The sequence below is a fragment of the Ovis canadensis genome, chromosome 26 (genome assembly GCF_042477335.2).
Source record: "Ovis canadensis isolate MfBH-ARS-UI-01 breed Bighorn chromosome 26, ARS-UI_OviCan_v2, whole genome shotgun sequence".
Lineage (NCBI taxonomy): Eukaryota > Metazoa > Chordata > Mammalia > Artiodactyla > Bovidae > Ovis > Ovis canadensis.
In genome coordinates this window covers 50,068,217-50,087,597 of record NC_091270.1, presented here as the reverse complement: position 1 = coordinate 50,087,597, position 19,381 = coordinate 50,068,217, and the positions used below count along the sequence as shown (strand labels likewise).

The window sequence follows — 19,381 nt, the reverse complement described above, 5'->3', positions numbered from 1 at the left end:
ATGATCCACCTCCCAGAATTCTGGAAATAAAAGCAAAAATAAACAAATGGGATCTAATTAAAATTAAAAGCTTCTGCACAACAAAAGAAACTATAAGCAAGGTGAAAAGACAGCCTTCTGAATGGGAGAAAATAATAGCAAATGAAGCAACTGACAAACAACTAATCTCAAAAATATACAAGCAACTCCTGCAGCTCAATTCCAGAAAAATAAACGACCCAATCAAAAAATGGGCCAAAGAACTAAATAGACATTTCTCCAAAGAAGACATACAGATGGTTAACAAACACATGAAAAGATGCTCAACGTCACTCATTATTAGAGAAATGCAAATCAAGACCACAATGAGGTATCACTTCACACCAGTCAGAATGGCTGTGACCCAAAAACCTACAAGCAATAAATGCTGGAGAGGGTGTGGAGAAAAGGGAATCCTCTTACACTGTTGATGGGAATGCAAACTAGTACAGCCACTATGGAGAACAGTGTGGAGATTCCTTAAAAAATTGCACATAGAACTGCCTTATGACCCAGCAATCCCACTGCTGGGTATACACACCAAGGAAACCAGAATAGAAAGAGACATGTGTACCCCAATGTTCATCGCAGCGCTGTTTATAATAGCCAGGATATGGAAACAACCTAGATGCCCATCAGCCGATAAATGGATAAAAAAGCTGTGCTACATATACACAATGGAGTATTACTCAGCCATTAAAAAGAATACATTTGAATCAGTTCTAATGAGGTAGATGAAACTGGAGCCTATTATACAGAGTGAAGTAAGCCAGAAAGAAAAACACCAATACAGTATACTAACACATATATATGGAATTTAGAAAGATGGTCATGATGACCTTGTATGCGAGACAGCAAAAGAGACACAGATGTGTAGAGTGGACTTTTGGACTCTGAGGGAGAGGGAGAGGGTGGGATGATTTGGGAGAATGGCATTGAAACATGTATACTATTATGTAAGAAATGAATCGCCAGTCTATGTTCAATGCAGGATACAAGATGCTTGGGGATGATCCAGAGAGATCTGGGGTGGGAGGTTGGAGGGGGTTCATGTTTGGGAACTCATGTACACCCATGGTGGATTCATGTCAATGTATGGCAAAACCAATACAGTATTGTAAAGTAAAATAAAGTAAAAAGAAAAATTTTAAAAAATAATAAACAAAATAAAAAATTAATTAATTAATTAAAAATTAAAAATAAAATAAAATTTTATAACACAAAAAAAATATTTACAAATAATAACTGCTAGAGAGGGAATGGAGAAAAGAGAAGCCTCTTCCACTGTTGGTGGGAATGGAAATCAATACAGCTGCTATAGAAGGCAGTATGGAGATTCCTTAAAAAGCTAGGAATTAAACTACCATATGACCCAAAAATCCCACTACTGCGCGTATACCTTGAGAGAGCCATAATTGAAATCGACCCATGTACCCCAATGTTCACTGAAGCACTATTTCTGATAGCTGGGACATGGAAGCAACCTAGATGCCCACTGACAGATGAACAGATAAAGAAGCTGTGATACATATATACAAATGAATATTACTCAACCATAAAATGGAATGCATATGAGTCAGTGCTATTGAGGTGGATGAATGTAGAGCCATTAAAACAAAGTGAATTAAGTCAGAGTAAACTAAGTATCATACATTAACATATATATATGGAATCTAGAAAGATGGTACTGATGAACATATTTGCAGAGCAGCAATGGAGACACAGACATAGAGAACAGAATTATGGTCTCAGGGAACAGGGACGAGGAGAGGGTGGGACAAATGGAGAGAGTAGCAAGGAAACATATTCACTACTATATGTCAAAGAGCCAGCCAGTGGGAATTTGCTGTATGACTCAGGGAGCTCAAACCAGGGCTCTGTGACAACCTAGAAATGTGAGATGGGGTGGGAGGTGGGAAGGAGGTTCAAGACGGAGGGGACACATATATATGTGGCTGATTCATGTTAATATATGGCAGAAACCAACATAATATTGTAAAGCAATTATCTTTCAACTAAAAATAAGTAAACTTAAAAAAATTCAACAGCACATTAAAATGATCATGTATCATGATAAGGGCTTCCATGGCAGTGCTAGGGGTAAAGAATCCATCTATCAATGCAGGAGACTTACGAGATGAGAGTTTGATTCAGGGTCAGGAAGATCGCCTGGAGAAAGGCATAGCAACCCACTCCAGTATTCTTGCCTGGAGAATCCCAAGGATGGAAAAGCCTGGTGGGCTTCAGTCCTTGAGGTCACAAAGGGTCAGCCAAGATCGAAGTGACTTGGCGTGCACACACACATAACATGAAGAGAGGGATTTGTTTCAAGGGTGCAGGAGTGAGTCAACATCTGTTACTCAATATGTTACACCCCATTTACAAAAAAAAATGATAAAAATATATTCATCTCAATAAATTAAAAAATATTTGAAAAAATTCAAATTCATTTATGATAAATACTCTTAACAAAGTAGACATGGTGGAACGTACTTCAACTTAATATGGTTATATATGACAAACCACAGTTAACATCCTACTCAACAGTGCAGGGACTTCCCTCGCAGTCCAGTGGTTAAGATTCTGAGCTTCTGCTATAGAAATCATGGGTTCAGTTCTGGTCAGGAAACTAGGATCCTGCATGCTGCATGGTGTGCCCAAAAACAAAAAATATGCAGAACAAAAAAAAAGCAAAGTAAAGATGGATGATTTCCTTCTAACATCTGGCAAGAAGACAAGGTTGCAAATCTTGCCACTTTTATTCCAAATGGTATTGAAAGTCCTAGGCAGAGCAGTTAGGTGGTAGAGATAAGTTATCTAAATCAGAAAGGAAAAGTCACTATATGCAGAAGACATGATTTTGCACATAGTAGAAAACCGTGAAGTTCAGTTCAGTTAGTTCACTCACTCAATCGTGTCTGACTCTTTGCGACCCCATGAATCCCAGCACACCAGGCCTCCCTGTCCATCACCAACTCCCGGAGTTCACTCAGACTCAAGTCCGTCGAGTCAGTGATGCCATCCAGCCATCTCATCCTCTGTCGTCTCCTTCTCCTCCACCTCCAATCCCTCCCAGCATCAGTCTTTTCCAATGAGCCAACTCTTCGGATGAGGTGGCCAAATTACTGGAGTTTCAGCTTTAGCATCATTCCCTCCAAAGAAATCCCAGGGCTGATCTCCTTCAGAATAGACTGATTGGATATCCTTGCAGTCCAAGGGACTCTCAAGAGTCTTCTCCAACACCACAGTTCAAAAGCATCAATTCTATTGTGCTCAGCTTTCTTCACAGTCCAACTCTCACATCCATACATGACTACTGGAAAAACCATAGCCTTGACTAGATGGACCTTTGTTGGCAAAGTAATGTATCTGCTTTTCAATATGCTATCTAGGTTGGTCATAACTTTCCTTCCAAGGAATAAGCGTCTTTTAATTTCATGGCTCCACCATCTGCAGTGACTCAATCCTAAAATTTGAATAGACTGTGAATAGCCACGGTAACCTTGAGAAAGAACAAAGTTGGAGACACCATATGGCTGATTCCAGAACTAAGATAGACAAGATACAAATGAGCAGTGAGTATTTGTGTCAGAATATAAAAAGATGTTCAAAGAATTTGGATATATGCTTATGGACACAAAACAGTTTGAAGGAGTCCTCCAACAGGCAAATCTAGGACAATCTGAAAGTCATATGTAATGTTCAGTTCAGTTCAGTTCAGTTCAGTCGCTCAGTCGTGTCTGACTCTTTGCGAACCCATGAATCGCAGCTCGCCAGGCCTCCCCGTTCATCACCAACTCCCGGAGTTCACTCAGACTCATGTCCATCGAGTCCATGATGCCATCCAGCCATCTCATCCTCGGTCGTCTGCTTCTTCTCCTGCCCCCAATTCCTCCCAGCATCAAAGTCTTTTCCAATGAGTCAACTCTTCGCACGAGGTAGCCAAAGTACTGGAGTTTCAGCTTCAGCATCATTCCTTCCAAAGAAATCCCAGGGTTGATCTCCTTCAGAATGGACTGGTTGGATCTCCTTGCAGTCCAAGGGACTCTCAAGAGTCTTCTCAAACACCACAGTTCAAAACCATCAATTCTTCAGTGCTCAGCCTTCTTCACAGTCCAACTCTCACATCCATACATGACTACTGGAATAACCATAGCCTTGACTAAACGGACCTTGGTCGGCAAAGTAATATCTCTGCTTTTCAATATGCTGTCTAGGTTGGTCATAACTTTTCTTCCAAGGAGTAAGCATCATTTAATTTCATGGCTGCAGTCACCATCTGCAGTGATTTTGGAGCCCCCAAAAATAAAGTCTGACACTGTTTCCACTGTTTCTCCATCTATTTCCCATGTAATGTTAATTAAGGATTAAAACACCTTTTAGTGTACTAGGGAATTTTGAGTCCATATTCATATAAATACATGAAAATATTATTTTGAAGTGAATAAATATATTGAATGGATCTATTAAGATATATATACATAGTGAATATATTGAAAATAGAACTAGAAAGGTTATGTATACATAAAACTTCTCCCCAAATAATTATTAAGAGATAAGTAGAGAAAGATATATTATAGACTTTAATCACCTAATCAAAATGACTTTTTTCAAAAACATAACAAGTTGGAATCATGTGCTGTAAGGATGCAATGGAGCACACAGACTCAGAAATATTTCTGTGGTGCATTTAACAAGATACATAACCTCAGTCTAAGCATTGGGAAACATTACACAAACCTAAACTGAGGCACATCTTCCAAAATAATCAGCCTGAGACTATAAAACTTTTGAATGTCAAAAATGCCACACAAAAATATGTAGTCAATTAAACTAAGGAGATAGGAGTACTAAAGGCAGTGGTTGGTTCTGAATTGGATCTTTTTGCTGTAGAGTGCTAGTACCGTGATGAAGGGGAAATTGGAACCTGATAAAAGAATTAGATGTTAACAACATATCTTTGTTTCATGTTATTGAAGGTCTGTTTTAAGAGAATTCAGTTTTCTGTTAGAGTTATACATTGAAATTATTATTATTCAACTGGTTTAGGAAACAAAATTTGTTTCTCATGTCATTTCTCTAAGTCTGAGTTTGTTACTAATTTAAACAAAAACCCATTAGACAGTGTACTAGAAATATGAAAATATCAAACTAGAGAGAATCTAGAGTTTATGTATTCTATATGCTTCATGTTGAGCTGTTTTAAATTTGTTACCAAAGTAAAAGCAATTCTGACTTTTAATTAACTCAATCAAACATTGTGTTTATTCTTTCAGTTTTCTATATTATCCCTAGTATGTATCATTTTCTTAATAATAATTAGTTCTTCTTACTATAATGATTATAATCTTAACAGTGTTGTAAATAATAAGGATAGTAATAAAGAGTAAGTTGTACTTAAATAGAGACTTTTTGTCAACAAGCACTGTTTTGTTTAATATATTCTCAATCATGCAACCCTCTTAACATACCCTATTTATTAGATGTCTGTTATACTGAATTTGTGGAGAAGGCAATGGCACCCCACTCTAGTACTCTTGTCTGGAAAATCCAATGGACGGAGGAGCCTGGTGGCCTGCAGTCCATGGGGTCGCTAAGAGTCGGACACAACTGAGTGACTTCACTTTCACTTTAGGAAATGGCAACCTACTCCAGTATACTTGCCTGGAGAATCCCGGGGACAGGGGAGCCCGGTGGGCTGCCGTCTCTGGGGTCGCACAGAGTTGGACACGACTGAAGCGAATTAGCAGCAGCATGCTGAATTTGAATAGAAATGTGCTTATTCTTTTATTACTAATTGAATTAAAAATAGAGCACTCTCCACTTTATAGCCACTTGGCAATAGCCAAGCACTCTTCTTGGCTATTCTGTAAGTGAAGAAGTAAATAATTCACAGCATGTTATCGAAGAGTGTTACTTTGATACTGATTTTATTCCTTTTAACTAAGAAATACAGTTTAATTTCAGACGTTCCCATGGCATAAAGTTTTTTAGCAGTTGCAGCATAGATGAATTTAAACATACAACTTCACAGCCTAAATTGGAATGTCTTCAGAATCAAACAGTTCCAAAAGTGTTTCCACAAGGAAGACAATCAATTTGCGGCAATGGAGTTTTGGAACCACCTGAACAATGTGACTGTGGTACCACGGAGGTTAGTGAAAAAGACTGATATTTGTTTTTGTGTTTGTCACATAATCTTACAAGTGTAGATGTGACATAATTTTTTTTAATTGTTCCATATAGTCAAACATCCAAGATGGGAAGCTGTGGGGCATATGATAACTGGTTCATCCAGAATTTGAAGTTGAACAATCTAAGAATAGGGTAAATGCAGCATGGGTTGAATGAAGATTTTCCTTACTGCGCAAATATTAGCCATCTTTCTGTATCATAAACATCAGTTCCAACAGGAGTATAATTATCACCTAAATTATCCATGAATTCCTTTAAAGTGACTGATTTAAATCACTGAGTTATTAAATGCATGCTGTTGTTCACATCTTCATCTTCTAATTCCAGTCCTTGCATTGGGGGAACTTCACTTATTTTAGCTTGGTTTCAAATTGAATTAAAGAACAGAGACATCACTCTGCCCACAAAGAACCATATAGTCAAAGCCTTGGATTTCCCAGTAGTCGTGTATGGATGTGAGAGCTGGACCATAAAGAAGACTGAATACCAAAGAATTTATACTCTCGAATTATAAAGTTGGAGAAGACTCTTGAGAATCCTTTGAACTGCAAGGAGATCAAACCAGTCAATTCGAAAGAAAATCAACTCTGAATAGTCATTGGAAAGACTGACGCTAAAGCTGAAGTTCCAATACTTTGGCCACCTGATGCAAAAAAACCAACTCGCTGACAAATACCCTGATGCTGGGAAAGACTGAAGGCAGGAGGAGAGGGGGACAACAGAGGATGAGATGGTTGGATGGCATCACCAACTCACTGGATATGAGTTTGAGCAAGCTCTGGGAGATGGTGAAGGACAGGGAAGCCTGGCATGCTGCAGTCCATGGGGTTGCAGAGAGTCGGACACGACTGAGCAACTGAACTGAACTGATAGGTTAATGGATTATGATAAATGCACCACCACATCTGTTACATTCCAGTGTCGTGTTATTTTTGGTCAACTCTCATCTCTCATTTTGGAGTCGCTTTTTATGAACATTCTTGAGCATATTAACCACCTCAGTCAGTTCAGCCACTCAGTTGTGTCCGACTCTTTGAGACCCCATGGACTGCAGCACACCAGGCTTCCCTGTCCATCATCAACTGCAGGAGCTTGCTGAGACTCATGTCTATCGAGTCGTGATGCCATCCAACCATCTCATCCTCTGTTGTCCCCTTCTCCTCCAGCCTTCAATCTTTCCCAGCATCAGGGTCTTTTCCAATAACTCATTTCTTCGTATCAAGTGGCCAAAGTATTGGAGTCTCAGCTTCAGCATCAGTCCTTCCAATGAGTATTCAAGACTGATTTCCTTTAGGATGGACTGGTTGGATCTCCTTGCAGTCCAAGGAACCCTCCAGAGTCTTCTCCAACACCACAGTTCAAAAGCATCAAATCTTTGGTGCTCAGCTTTCTTTTTTTTTAATATAAATTTATTTATTTTAATTGGAGGTTAATTACTTTACAATATTGTATTGGTTTCTTTTGGACTCTTTGGGAGAGGGAGAGGGTGGGATGATTTGGGAGAATGGCATTGAAACATGTATAATATCATATATGAAATGAATTGCCAGTCCTGGTTTGATGCATGACACTGGATGCTTGGGGCTGGTGCACTGGGATGACCCAGAGGGATGCTATGGGGAGGGAGGAGAGAGGGGGGTTCAGGATGGGGAACACGTGTATACCTGTGGTGCTCAGCTTTTTCTATAGTCCAACTCTCACATCCATACATGACTACTGAAAAAACCATAGAGTTGACTAGACAGGCCTTTATCAGCAAAGTAATATCTCTGCTTTTTAATATGCTGTCCAGGTTAATCATAGCGTTTTTTCCAAGGAGCAAGAGTCTTTTAATTTCATGCTACAGTCACCATCTGCAATGATTTTGGAGCCCAAAACTGTAAAGTCTTTCATTGTTTCCATTGTTTCCCCCATCTATTTGTCATGAAGTGATGGGACAAGATGCCATGATCTTAGTTTTCTGAATGTTGAGTTTTAAGCCTACTTTCTCACTCTCCTCTTTCACTTTCATCAAGAGGCTCTTAATTCTTCTTCTCTTTCTGCCATAAGGGTGGTGTCGTCTGCATATCTGAGGTTATTGATATTTCTCCCGGCAATCTTGATTCCAGCTTGTGCTTCATCCAGCCCAGCATTTCTCATGATGTACTCTGCATAGAAGTTCAATAAGCAGGGTGACAGTATAAAGCCTTAACATACTCCTTTCCCAATTTTGAACCAGTCTGTTGTTCCGTGGTTGTTTCTAAGTGTTGCCTCTTGACCTGCATACAGATTTCTCAGGAGGCAGGACATGTAGTCCAGTATTCCCATCTCTTTCAGAATTTTCCACAGTTTGTTGTGATCCACACAGTCAAAGGCTTTAGCATAGTAAATGAAGCAGAAGTAGATGTTTTACTGGAGTTCTTGCTTTTTCTATGATCCAGTGGATGTTGGCAAATCTAGGTCTTTAGTCTAGATTTCCATTATACATTGAGTGCTGTCAAAATATACTGTCTACTGCAGGCTCTCTCCTTGATTCTAGATTTTCGATATTAGGCTATCACATCACTGATTTTTGTTTTATTTTCCCCAATATTAATATTTAGTGAGGGTTTAATATTCCATCTTCAGTAAATTCACTTGCTGTTTTTCATTAACATGTTTATATGTGAAGCATAACACATTCTTCTTGATGAAACATGAAAAAGAAAAAATGATTATTATCTGATTCTTATAGATTTACAAGTGTTAAATAAGAATAGAATCTGGAATATACTTTAGTAATATGCCATTAGTGTAACTGCATTTTTTTTTTTTTACATTTCTTTTCCATGGGGATAGTCTTGATCCCTGTCTCCTGTACAATGTCACGAACCTCATTCCATAGTTCATCAGGCACTCTATCTATCAGATCTAGGCCCTTAAATACATTTCTTACTTCCACTGTATAATTATAAGGGATTTGATTTAGGTCATACCTGAATGGTCTAGCGGGTTTCCCTACTTCCTTCAATTTCAGTCTGAATTTGGTAATAAGGAGTTCATGATCTGAGCCACAGTCAGCTCCTGGTCTTGTTTTTGTTGACTGTATACAGCTTCTCCATCTTTAGCTGCAAAGAATATAATCAATCTGATTTCAGTGTTGACCATCTGGTGATGTCCAGATGTGTAGAGTTTTCTCTTGTGTTGTTGGAAGAGGGTGTTTGCTATGACCAGTGCGTTCTCTTGGCAAAACTCTATTAGTCTTTGCCCCGCTTCATTCCTCATTCCAAGGCCAAATTTGCCTGTTACTCCAGGTGTTTCTTGACTTCCTACTTTTGCATTCCAGTACCCTATAATGAAAAGGGCATCCTTTTTGGGTGTTAGTTCTAAAAGGTCTTGTAGGTCTTCATAAAACCATTCAACTTCAGCTTCTTCAGCATTACTGGTTAGGGCATAGACTTGGATAACTGTGATATTGACTGGTTTGCCTTGGAGACGAACAGAGATCATTCTGTCATTTTTGAGATTGCATCCAAGTACTGCATTTCAGACTCTTTTGTTGACCATGATGGCTACTCCATTTCTTCTGAGGGATTCCTGCCCACAGTAGTAGATGTAATGGTCATCTGAGTTAAATTCACCCATTCCAGTCCATTTTAGTTCGCTGATTCCTAGAATGTCAATGTTCACCCTTGCCATCTCTTGTTTGACCACTTCCAATTTGCCTTGATTCATGGACCTGACATTCCAGGTTCCTATGCAATATTGCTCTTTACAGCATTGGATCTTGCTTCTATCACCAGTCACATGCACAACTGGGTATTGCTTTTGTTTTGGCTCCATCCCTTCATTCTTTCTGAAGTTACTTCTCCACTGATCTCCAGTAGCATATTGGGCAACTACTGACCTGGGGAGTTCCTCTTTCAGTATCCTATCATTTTGCCTTTTCATGCTGTTCATGGGGTTCTCAAGGCAAGAATACTGAAGTGGCTGGCCATTCCCTTCTCCAGTGGACCACGTTCTGTCAGACCTCTCCACCATGACCCGCCTAACTTGGGTTGCCCCGCAGGCATGGCTTGGTTTCATTGAGTTAGACAAGGCTGTGGTCCTAGTGTGATTAGATTGACTAGTTTTCTGTGAGTATGATTTCAGTGTGTATGCCCTCTGATGCCCTCTTGCAACACTACCATCTTACTTGGGTTTCTCTTACCTTGGGCGTGGAGTATCTTTTCACAGCTGCTCCAGCAAAGCACAGCCGCTGCTCCTTACCTTGGACGAGGAGTATCTCCTTACCGCTGCCATTCCTGACCTTCAACGTGGGATAGCTCCTCTAGGCCTTTCTGCACCTGTGCAGCCACCGCTCCCAGGTTGCTCCTCCCAGCTGCCGGCCCTGGCCTCAGGTGTGGGTGGCTCCTCCCAGCGGCTGCCCCTGGCCTTGGGCTTGGGGTGGCTCCTCAGGGTCACCGCCCCAGGCCTCTTGTGAGAGGTGGCTTCTCCCCGCCGCCCCTGACCTCAGATGCGGGGTGTCTCCTCCCAGCCGCCACTGGCCTCCGACGCGGGGTAGCTCCTCCCAGCCGCCCCTGACCTCGGACGGGAGGTGTCTCCTCCCGGCCGCCACTGGCCTCAGACGCAGGGTAGCTCCTCCCTGCAAAATGGCTGTCTGGGGAGGCCTTACAAATGGCTGTGAAAAGGAGAGAGGCAAAAAGCAATGGAGAAAAGGAAAGATATAAGCATCTGAATGCAGATTTCCAAAGAATAGCAAGAAGAGATAAGAAAGCCTTCTTCAGCGATCAATGCAAAGAAATCGAGGAAAACAACAGGATGGGAAAGACTAGAGATCTTTTCAAGAAAATTAGAGATACCAAGGGAACATTTCATGCAAAGATGGGCTCGATAAAGGACAGAAATGGTATGGACCTAACAGAAGCAGAAGATATTAAGAAGAGGTGGCAAGAATACACAGAAGAACTGTACAAAAAAGATCTTCACGACCCAGATAATCATGATGATGTGATCACTCATCTAGAGCCAGACATCCTGGAACGTGAAGTCAAGTGGGCCTTAGAAAGCATCACTGTGAACAAAGCTAGTGGAGGTGATGGAATTCCAGTTGAGCTGTTTCAAATCCTGAAAGATGATGCTATGAAAGTGCTGCACACAATATGCCAACAAATTTGGAAAACTCAGCAGTGGCCACCGGACTGGAAAAGGTCCTTTTTCATTCCAATCCCAAAGAAAGGCAACGCCAAAGAATGCTCAAACTACCGCACAATTGCACTCATCTCACATGCTAGTAAAGTAATGCTCAAAATTCTCCAAGCCAGGCTTCAGCAATGCGTTAACCGTGAACTTCCTGATGTTCAAGCTGGTTTTAGAAAAGGCAGAGGAACCAGAGATCAAATTGCCAACATCCACTGGATCATGGAAAAAGCAAGAGAGTTCCAGAAAAACATCTATTTCTGCTTTATTGACTATGCCAAAGCCTTTGACTGTGTGGATCACAATAAACTGTGGAAAATACTTCAAGAGATGGAAATACCAGACCACCTAACCTGCCTCTTGAGAAATCTGTATGCAGGTCAGGAAGCAACAGTTAGAATTGGACATGGAACAAGAGACTGGTTCCAAATAGGAAAAGGTGTACGTCAAGGCTGTATATTGTCACCCTCCTTATTTAACTTATATGCAGAGGACATCATGAGAAGCGCTGGAATGGAAGAAACACAAGCTGGAATCAAGATTGCCAGGAGAAATATCAATCACCTCAGATATGCAGATGACACCACCCTTCTGGCAGAAAGTAAAGAGGAACTAAAAAGCCTCTTGATGAAAGTGAAAGAGGAGAGTGAAACATTTGGCTTAAAGCTCAACATTCAGAAAACAAAGATCATGGCATCCGGTCCCATCACTTCATGGGAAATAGATGGGGAAACAGTGGAAACAGTGTCAGACTTTATTTTTGGGGGCTCCAAAATCACTGCAGATGATGACTGCAGCCATGAAATTAAAAGATGCTTACTCCTTGGGAGAAAAGTTATGACCAACCTAGATAGTATATTCAAAAGCAGAGACATTACTTTGCCAACTAAGGTCCGTCTAGTCAAGGCTATGGTTTTTCCTGTGGTCATGTATGGATGTGAGAGTTGGACTGTGAAGAAGGCTGAGCGCCGAAGAATTGATGCTTTTGAACTGTGGTGTTGGAGAAGACTCTTGAGAGTCCCTTGGACTGCAAGGAGATCCAACCAGTCCATTCTGAAGGAGATCAACCTTGGGATTTCTTTGGAGGGAATGATGCTGAAGCTGAAACTCCAGTACTTTGGCCACCTCATGCAAAGAGTTGACTGATTGGAAAAAGACTCTGATGCTGGGAGGGATTGGGGGCAGTAGGAGAAAGGGACGACAGAGGATGAGATGGCTGGATGGCATCACGGACTCGATGGACATGAGTCCGAGTGAATTCTGGGAGTTGTTGATGGACAGGGAGGCCTGGCGTGCAGCAATTCATGGGGTCGCAAAGAGTCGGACACGACTGTGTGACTGAACTGAACTGAACTGTAACTGCATTATGTTTCATTTTATAAATGACATTATACAAGTATCCAGTATAATAAAATATCAGTAATAAATTATTATTCTATAAGAAAATAATAATTAATTTTGGCAGAAGAGATATATTCCCCTTATAGTTACATTTACAACATACTGATCAAAATACTTAATGTAAAATAAAAATACATATATGTAGATATATATTTATATATATATAAGAAACATTTTACAGCTTCACATATTTACTGGGATTAATGTGGAAGAAAATATTATACAGAAGCTCTTGGAACAAATCACAAAAGAAAAGTGGCAATTTTCAGATTTCAGAATATCACAGTAATAAAAATATTTTTTAAAACCTGCCAAAATAGAAATAAGTTGTCATGACAAACTGCAAAACAATATAAAATATATTAGTGCCCGGGGCTAATATTATTAATACAAAAGTGCTTAGCAATAAAAAAATACATAGAATATCTCAACAAAAAGTATGCATAAACATATAAACTAAATTGTGAAGATATATGAAATTGAAACAGATATAAACACATAGTTATTTGTCCCTATTCACTTCATTCATTTTAAAATATTACTTATCAATATTGTATTGGTTTAATCTCCAATTAAGATAAGTAAATTCATATTAAAAAACAAAATAAAATAAATTTTTAAAAAATATATTACTTATCAGTCTTATATCACTCTTACACTACTAGACAACTCTATAAAGAGAAGGAAATAAATGTGTATTATGAAAGAGTTCTTAATATTTTTTAATTCTTTGAACTAATAACTTTTAGAATCAATCTTTAATATACAAGAGCTAAAAGTGAAAAAAAAAATTTCTTTGAAATGACACAACCACAATATGCTGTTGTTATTTGGAAACCTCTATTTTGTCACATCCAAAAACATTTAATAGTCACAGAATATCTTGAGGAGAATTGATAAGACAGATAAGTAGTTTACTAGTGGCTCAGATGGTAAAGAATCTGCCTGCAATGTGGGAGACCCAGGTTTGATCCTGGGTTAGGAAGATCCCTTGGAGAAGGGAATGGCTACCCACTCCAGTATTCTGGCCTGGAGAATTCCATGAACAGAGGAACCTGGCAAGGCTACAGCCCATGGGGTCACAAAGAGTTGGACACGACTACACACACACACACACACACACACACAAATGAGAAAAATCTCAAAATATATTGTCCATATATTTATGAACACAAAAAGATTGAAGTAAATTGCATTACATTTTTAACAGTCAAATTCTTGAACATAGAATCATGAATGATTTCATTACCACATTTTTCTATATCAAAATACATTGTCTAGGTGAAGTGGTATTAAAAATAGATAGACATAAAAATTATACTGCGATTGTAATTAGAGACATGGCTTAAGATATTATAACAATAAGTAAAATGATTTAGTTCAAAATTACTTAACGTGATTACCTTTGCTTTCAGACATGTGAGCATTCTAAATGCTGTGATCCTTTAAACTGTGTACTGAAAGGAAAGGCAGAGTGTGGTTCTGGACCATGTTGTGGAAAAAACACTTGTAAGGTAAGTTTTCGAATATTACCTTATTTTCTTCCATGAAATTCCTGCTTTTGTGGGCTTTTTAGCTTTTTTTCACACAATTTTTACTCATCTTTCAAATATATAACCGTATGTTCCTGATTCATCCATTGTTGAGTTCAGAATTGAGAAGTCTTTAGATCTTTTCCAATCAAATTTTTAGCCCTACCTCTAACCTCATTGTTTCAATCCCTACTCAGAACTCATCCTATTATGCCATTTAATAACAACTTCAGGTAATCTGGGTGTTGTGAGTTCCTCTTGGTCATAATTGAATGTAGCTCCTCACAATCTACTTATGACAAAATTATGAATAAGCCACCCCACACACACTTGAGATACAATATTTGAATAAACAGACAATTATAATTGTATACAATTATACAATTATAAGTAACCCCTCACTTTGGAAGTAGCAGAAAAAAGGAATCCATAGGGAATAGTCAGCAATATGTAGCATATCTAATACTGAAGATTAACTTTGTGAATCACTCACTGAATCCTTGACTTCCCTTGGGAAGTTTTCCCTCAAGTTTCCTTCATAGCTACCTCTAATAGGACCCTGGGTAAGAGCTCTGTTCTAGGGAGGGCTTCATTTCAGCAACTCGCCTTTTTGCGTGTTACTTTTAGGAGGCTAAGACACACATGAATGCTGATTGACGAGAGGTTTTGTCATCAGGTCTGTTTTACCACTGTCAATGAAAATCTCTCCCCACACCATTTCACCCTGTTCCCTGCATGCTCTTCTTCACTCAGTGGGCTAGTTCTTAAAGCCAATGTTCATTTGTTTCAAGGCACATTAATGTAGAGGCCAGGCTAGGGTTTCCACTTCTTAGCAATAAACTGTGTTGTTCTTTCCTTCCCCAGAACTCACATCTTTGTCTTTGTCTCCAAATCAGTGAGACAGAGCAGTTGAATTTTCTAAACAGTCCATTTCCATCTGGACTCCCCAGGTGGTGCTGAAGAGCCTGCCTGCCAGGAGAATCCCATGGACAGAAGAGCCTGGCCCCTGCAATCCGCAGGGTCACAGAGGGTTGGAGATGACTGAAGTGACTTAGTACACACCCACCGTTGCCCTCTACCTACATCTCAAAGGATAATTCTTTGCAACAGAGATAATTCCTGCATTTGGTCCAGTGAAAATTCATAGTATAAGTTTCTAGGGAGAGATTCGGGGTAACAGCATTGAATTCTGTAAAGAAGTTCCAACTAAAACCTGTAACTTCAGCTATCATCTTTTGTTTTTAACATCTAGGACTGCACTTATTGGCCTGTAGAAGGTAGCCCTGGACAGCCATTTCATTTTTCACACTTGAAGGCACCTGTGACTCAATTCTAGTTCTGGGAATATACCCACTGCCACCATCTGCCCAGGACCTCTCCTTCTCACTGTTGAAGCATGCTTCAATGTCCTATGTTAGTTCCCATTAACTTTCTTACATATTATAGTATAAAATCTAGCTTTTGCTGTCTTTTGAAGGGTCACAGGTGCCTCTCTTATTACTGACCATAAGCTTAAAAGGCTTCTTATTTTTTTTCTGTCTACTTTCCATTCTACTTTCCACTGACATGGTCTGAAATGTACTGCTTTGAACCAGTGTTTTTTTTTCTTATAAATTTTCAGTTTAGATGGACACAAGTCCAAGTACAAAGATATGGAAGACCAATACTTTAACCTGCTATTATCTGACACATAACAGGGACTAACATGTTTTAGCCAGTACCCAGACTTTCCTCTCTGAAGTTTTAAGGAGCTGTGTCTGGTACTGCACACCAGCAATTATCATGGGTCAGTTGTATCTTGATGATGAACACACAAGCAAAGAATAAGAAACAAGCACTCAGGAAGCTTACATATGACATGAGTTCAGCGTCATGCTCAAGTGAATCTTTGTTTAAAACTGGAGCAACAAGTTTCTTATGCTACACATCAGTTGGATACCCTTGCTTTTCCTTGGCAGTTCTCAGACAAGCTTTTCCTGTGTGCAGTACTGATAGCTCAGTGCAGATCCTGGCTTTTCTAGTCTATACTGTATGGTATATCAGAAGAGCAGAGGGATCCCCTCTTTCCTGGCACCTATGTCCACCCCTGGTAGTGGCAGAAGCTCTGACCCGGCATTACATTCTAAGTTAAATTTCCCACCACTGTGTCTAGGGAGAAGTGTTCCGATTGTCATCCTGGGTCAGAAGCAGTTTCATAGTAGAAGTGGAGTTCATCCTGAAAAGAAAATTACTTGAAGGGCAAAAAGGACAAGGGTGTCCACTAAGAAACATTTTAGAAACCTTATATAGTTGTTGGTTGGTTTTTTAATATTAATTTATTTATTTTAATTGGAGGCTAATTACAATATTGTATTGGTTTTGCCATACATCAACATGAATCCGCTACGGGCCATTTTTAAGTTGAAGTTTAAGTCACACAGTGGAAGTTAGCCATTGTCAAGGGCTTTAGTGCCCCGAGCAGCATTTAGAGCATTCACAGTGCTGTGCAGCCGCCGCCTTGACCTGGTTCCACAGCCTCTTCCTCAGCCAAACAGGAGACCCTGACCCATGATGCACCTGCTCTCCTCTCTATGGATTTCCCTACTCTGGACATTCCATAGAACTAGAACCATACAGTGGGAAATCTTGTGTCTGGTTTCGTCACTAAATACAGTGTTTCCGAGTTTCAGTCGCCTTGCAGCATACATCAGTACTCCATTTCTTTATGTGGCTGACACATTCCATTGTCCACACCACAGCTTGTTTACACATTAGTAGGCATTTGTCTTCTTTCCAAACTCTTTCACCGGAACTTTTAAGCAAATTTATAGTTTAAATACTTACAAACGTCACAGTAATGAAAATGATGGCTACAAATTCAATGCTGTTATTTAATGTTTTTACACTTCTCATACTACTTCAAAGCAAATATGTTTTTCCTTTTCTCACAGATACTTGAAAGAGGAAGAGAGTGTAGGAAAAGCACTGATCCATGTGATTTTCCAGAATTTTGCAATGGGGTGTCTGAATTTTGTGCACCTGATGTAAGAGCTGCCGACTTACAAACGTGCAATAATAAATCTTCCTATTGCTTTGGAGGAATATGCCAAGATAGAACAACGCAGTGCATCAATTTGTTTGGAAAATGTAACAATTTATCTTTTCTTCTGAGCTTTATTTTTAAGCTATATTTTTTCTAAAGTCAGTAAAACACCAAAATAAAAAGGACTGTTTGTTAAATCCAAATTTGGGAACATAAAATTGAAATCATGTAACTTTGAACTACGTCAAGAGGTAAAACAGACCCAATAAGAACAGGAGAAAATGAATAAGATATTAGTGAAATCTGAGGTGGTTGGGAGAAAGTGAGTAGAATTTAGAATTGAAGATGAGAGAGTGAAGAAGACTGTAAGATTTCTCAATTATTTCTGCTCTGACATGCCAGCTCTCCTGTTCTTAAGTGGGTAGTTTTCAGTGTTTCTTTTTCTTGTATATCCAATAGACAATACTGAAATTTGTAATAGATGACATTGACTAGGCATTGTTGTTTAGACATTTCAATATTAATTTACCACAGTTTTAGTTTTTAATTTTTTAAAGATGAGTAATTGGAAATTTGTTTATGTTTTTAGATGCTGAAGAATCTAGTTATCAGTGTGCAGAAGAAGTGAATTATCTAACTGATATGTTTGGAAACTGTAGAGGAAAATCTTGTTATTTTCAGTACGTATTTAAAAATTTATGTATTTTTCAAATGCCTGTGTGAGTGTCTGTGTGTTTGTATACTGTCAAGAATCACTTAATGCAAATGAAAGATTAACCTAGTTTATATAGATGTATTTATATGTTGCACTTTACTAGTTGGTGTACATTCTGAATAGCTTTATGATCTCAGTAACATTTTGAAGTATCCTCATATTTGGTACTGTTTTTTTTATCTAATCTCTTGTGTCTCTAAGAGACCTCTGGGCATTAAGAGATTTTTTTTTTTTAATATATTGATAGCCAACTCCTTTGTGGAAAGTTAGTTTGCCATTGGACACATTCAGCTATAGTATCAAGGAATGACATTCATGTTCAATATACCTTCCTTGGAGGCCATATATGTATGTCAGCAAATTTAAGACTTCATAGATATCCAGACCCTACTATGACGGCTAATGGAACCATGTGTGATGAACATAAGGTAAATAAAATTTTACTTGCTTCTGTATAGGGTATATGGATGTCTCAGTGTGTGTGTGTGGGGGGGGGGAGAGAGAGAGAGAGCTTAAGGTTTTTAAATTTGTAATTAATGGTACAAATTTTGGCTACTATATCATCGTAAAATTAAAAGGTCACTTTCTATTGGCTAAAGGAGACTTTACTTCACTGTCTATCTTTTTACTGTGAATTTTGCTATAGTTAGTTGAATTTGTTTTGTCACATTTGAGAATCTAATCTTGTCCAGTAGGCAAGGATCTGGCCTGCGACAGTTTGTGTAATCAAAGAACAAAAAATATCAAATAATACATGAAAAAAAATGGGTCAGAACAAACTAAATAATGAGAAAAACAAGGAAAACCAAAAAAATAAAATCCAACATATAGCATTGCAGTATTTGACTAGAATTAAATTGCAATGAAACTAAAATATTTTCTCATTAGCCTACTCCCCTAGTTCTTTCTTCAAAAACATAACATGCTTGTTTAAAATTGGACCTTTCTACAAGATACAATAATAAAACAGTTTAAATTTTACGTATTTTTCTTAAATACTTTGATAAACATAAAGAATTTTTTAAAACAGTGCCATTAAAGCTAGTACATGAAAGTAAAAAGGGAAACAATTATTTCACATTTTAATTAAATAATTATATTAAGATACAGTATTTTTAAAAAGTGAAGAATAGAGGAAATTGGAAGTGGATAGTAACCTTACCTCAGAATGGCAAAAGACAGTCTCACATAAATATAATGGCTTCCCTGGTAGCTCAGCTTGTAAAGAATCCAACTACAATGCAGGAGACCCCAGTTCAATTACTGGGTTAGGAAGATCCCCTAGAAAAGGGATAGGCTACCCATTCCAGTATTCTTGCCTGAAGAATTCCATGGACAGAG

At 38.8% G+C, this 19,381-nt stretch overlaps 1 protein-coding gene across 1 annotated transcript in view; it reads left to right on the top strand.

Moving 5' to 3' along the window:
- LOC138430923 (A disintegrin and metallopeptidase domain 3-like) overlaps positions 1–19,381 on the top strand; it is a 118,274-nt gene that overhangs the window by 72,755 nt on the left and 26,138 nt on the right. The window contains exons 12-16 of the mRNA XM_069572946.1: positions 5,986–6,172; positions 14,187–14,285; positions 17,234–17,429; positions 17,915–18,005; positions 18,288–18,468. Of these exons, the coding sequence (XP_069429047.1) occupies positions 5,986–6,172; positions 14,187–14,285; positions 17,234–17,429; positions 17,915–18,005; positions 18,288–18,468 (754 nt within the window). The remainder of the gene's footprint in view (positions 1–5,985; positions 6,173–14,186; positions 14,286–17,233; positions 17,430–17,914; positions 18,006–18,287; positions 18,469–19,381) is intronic.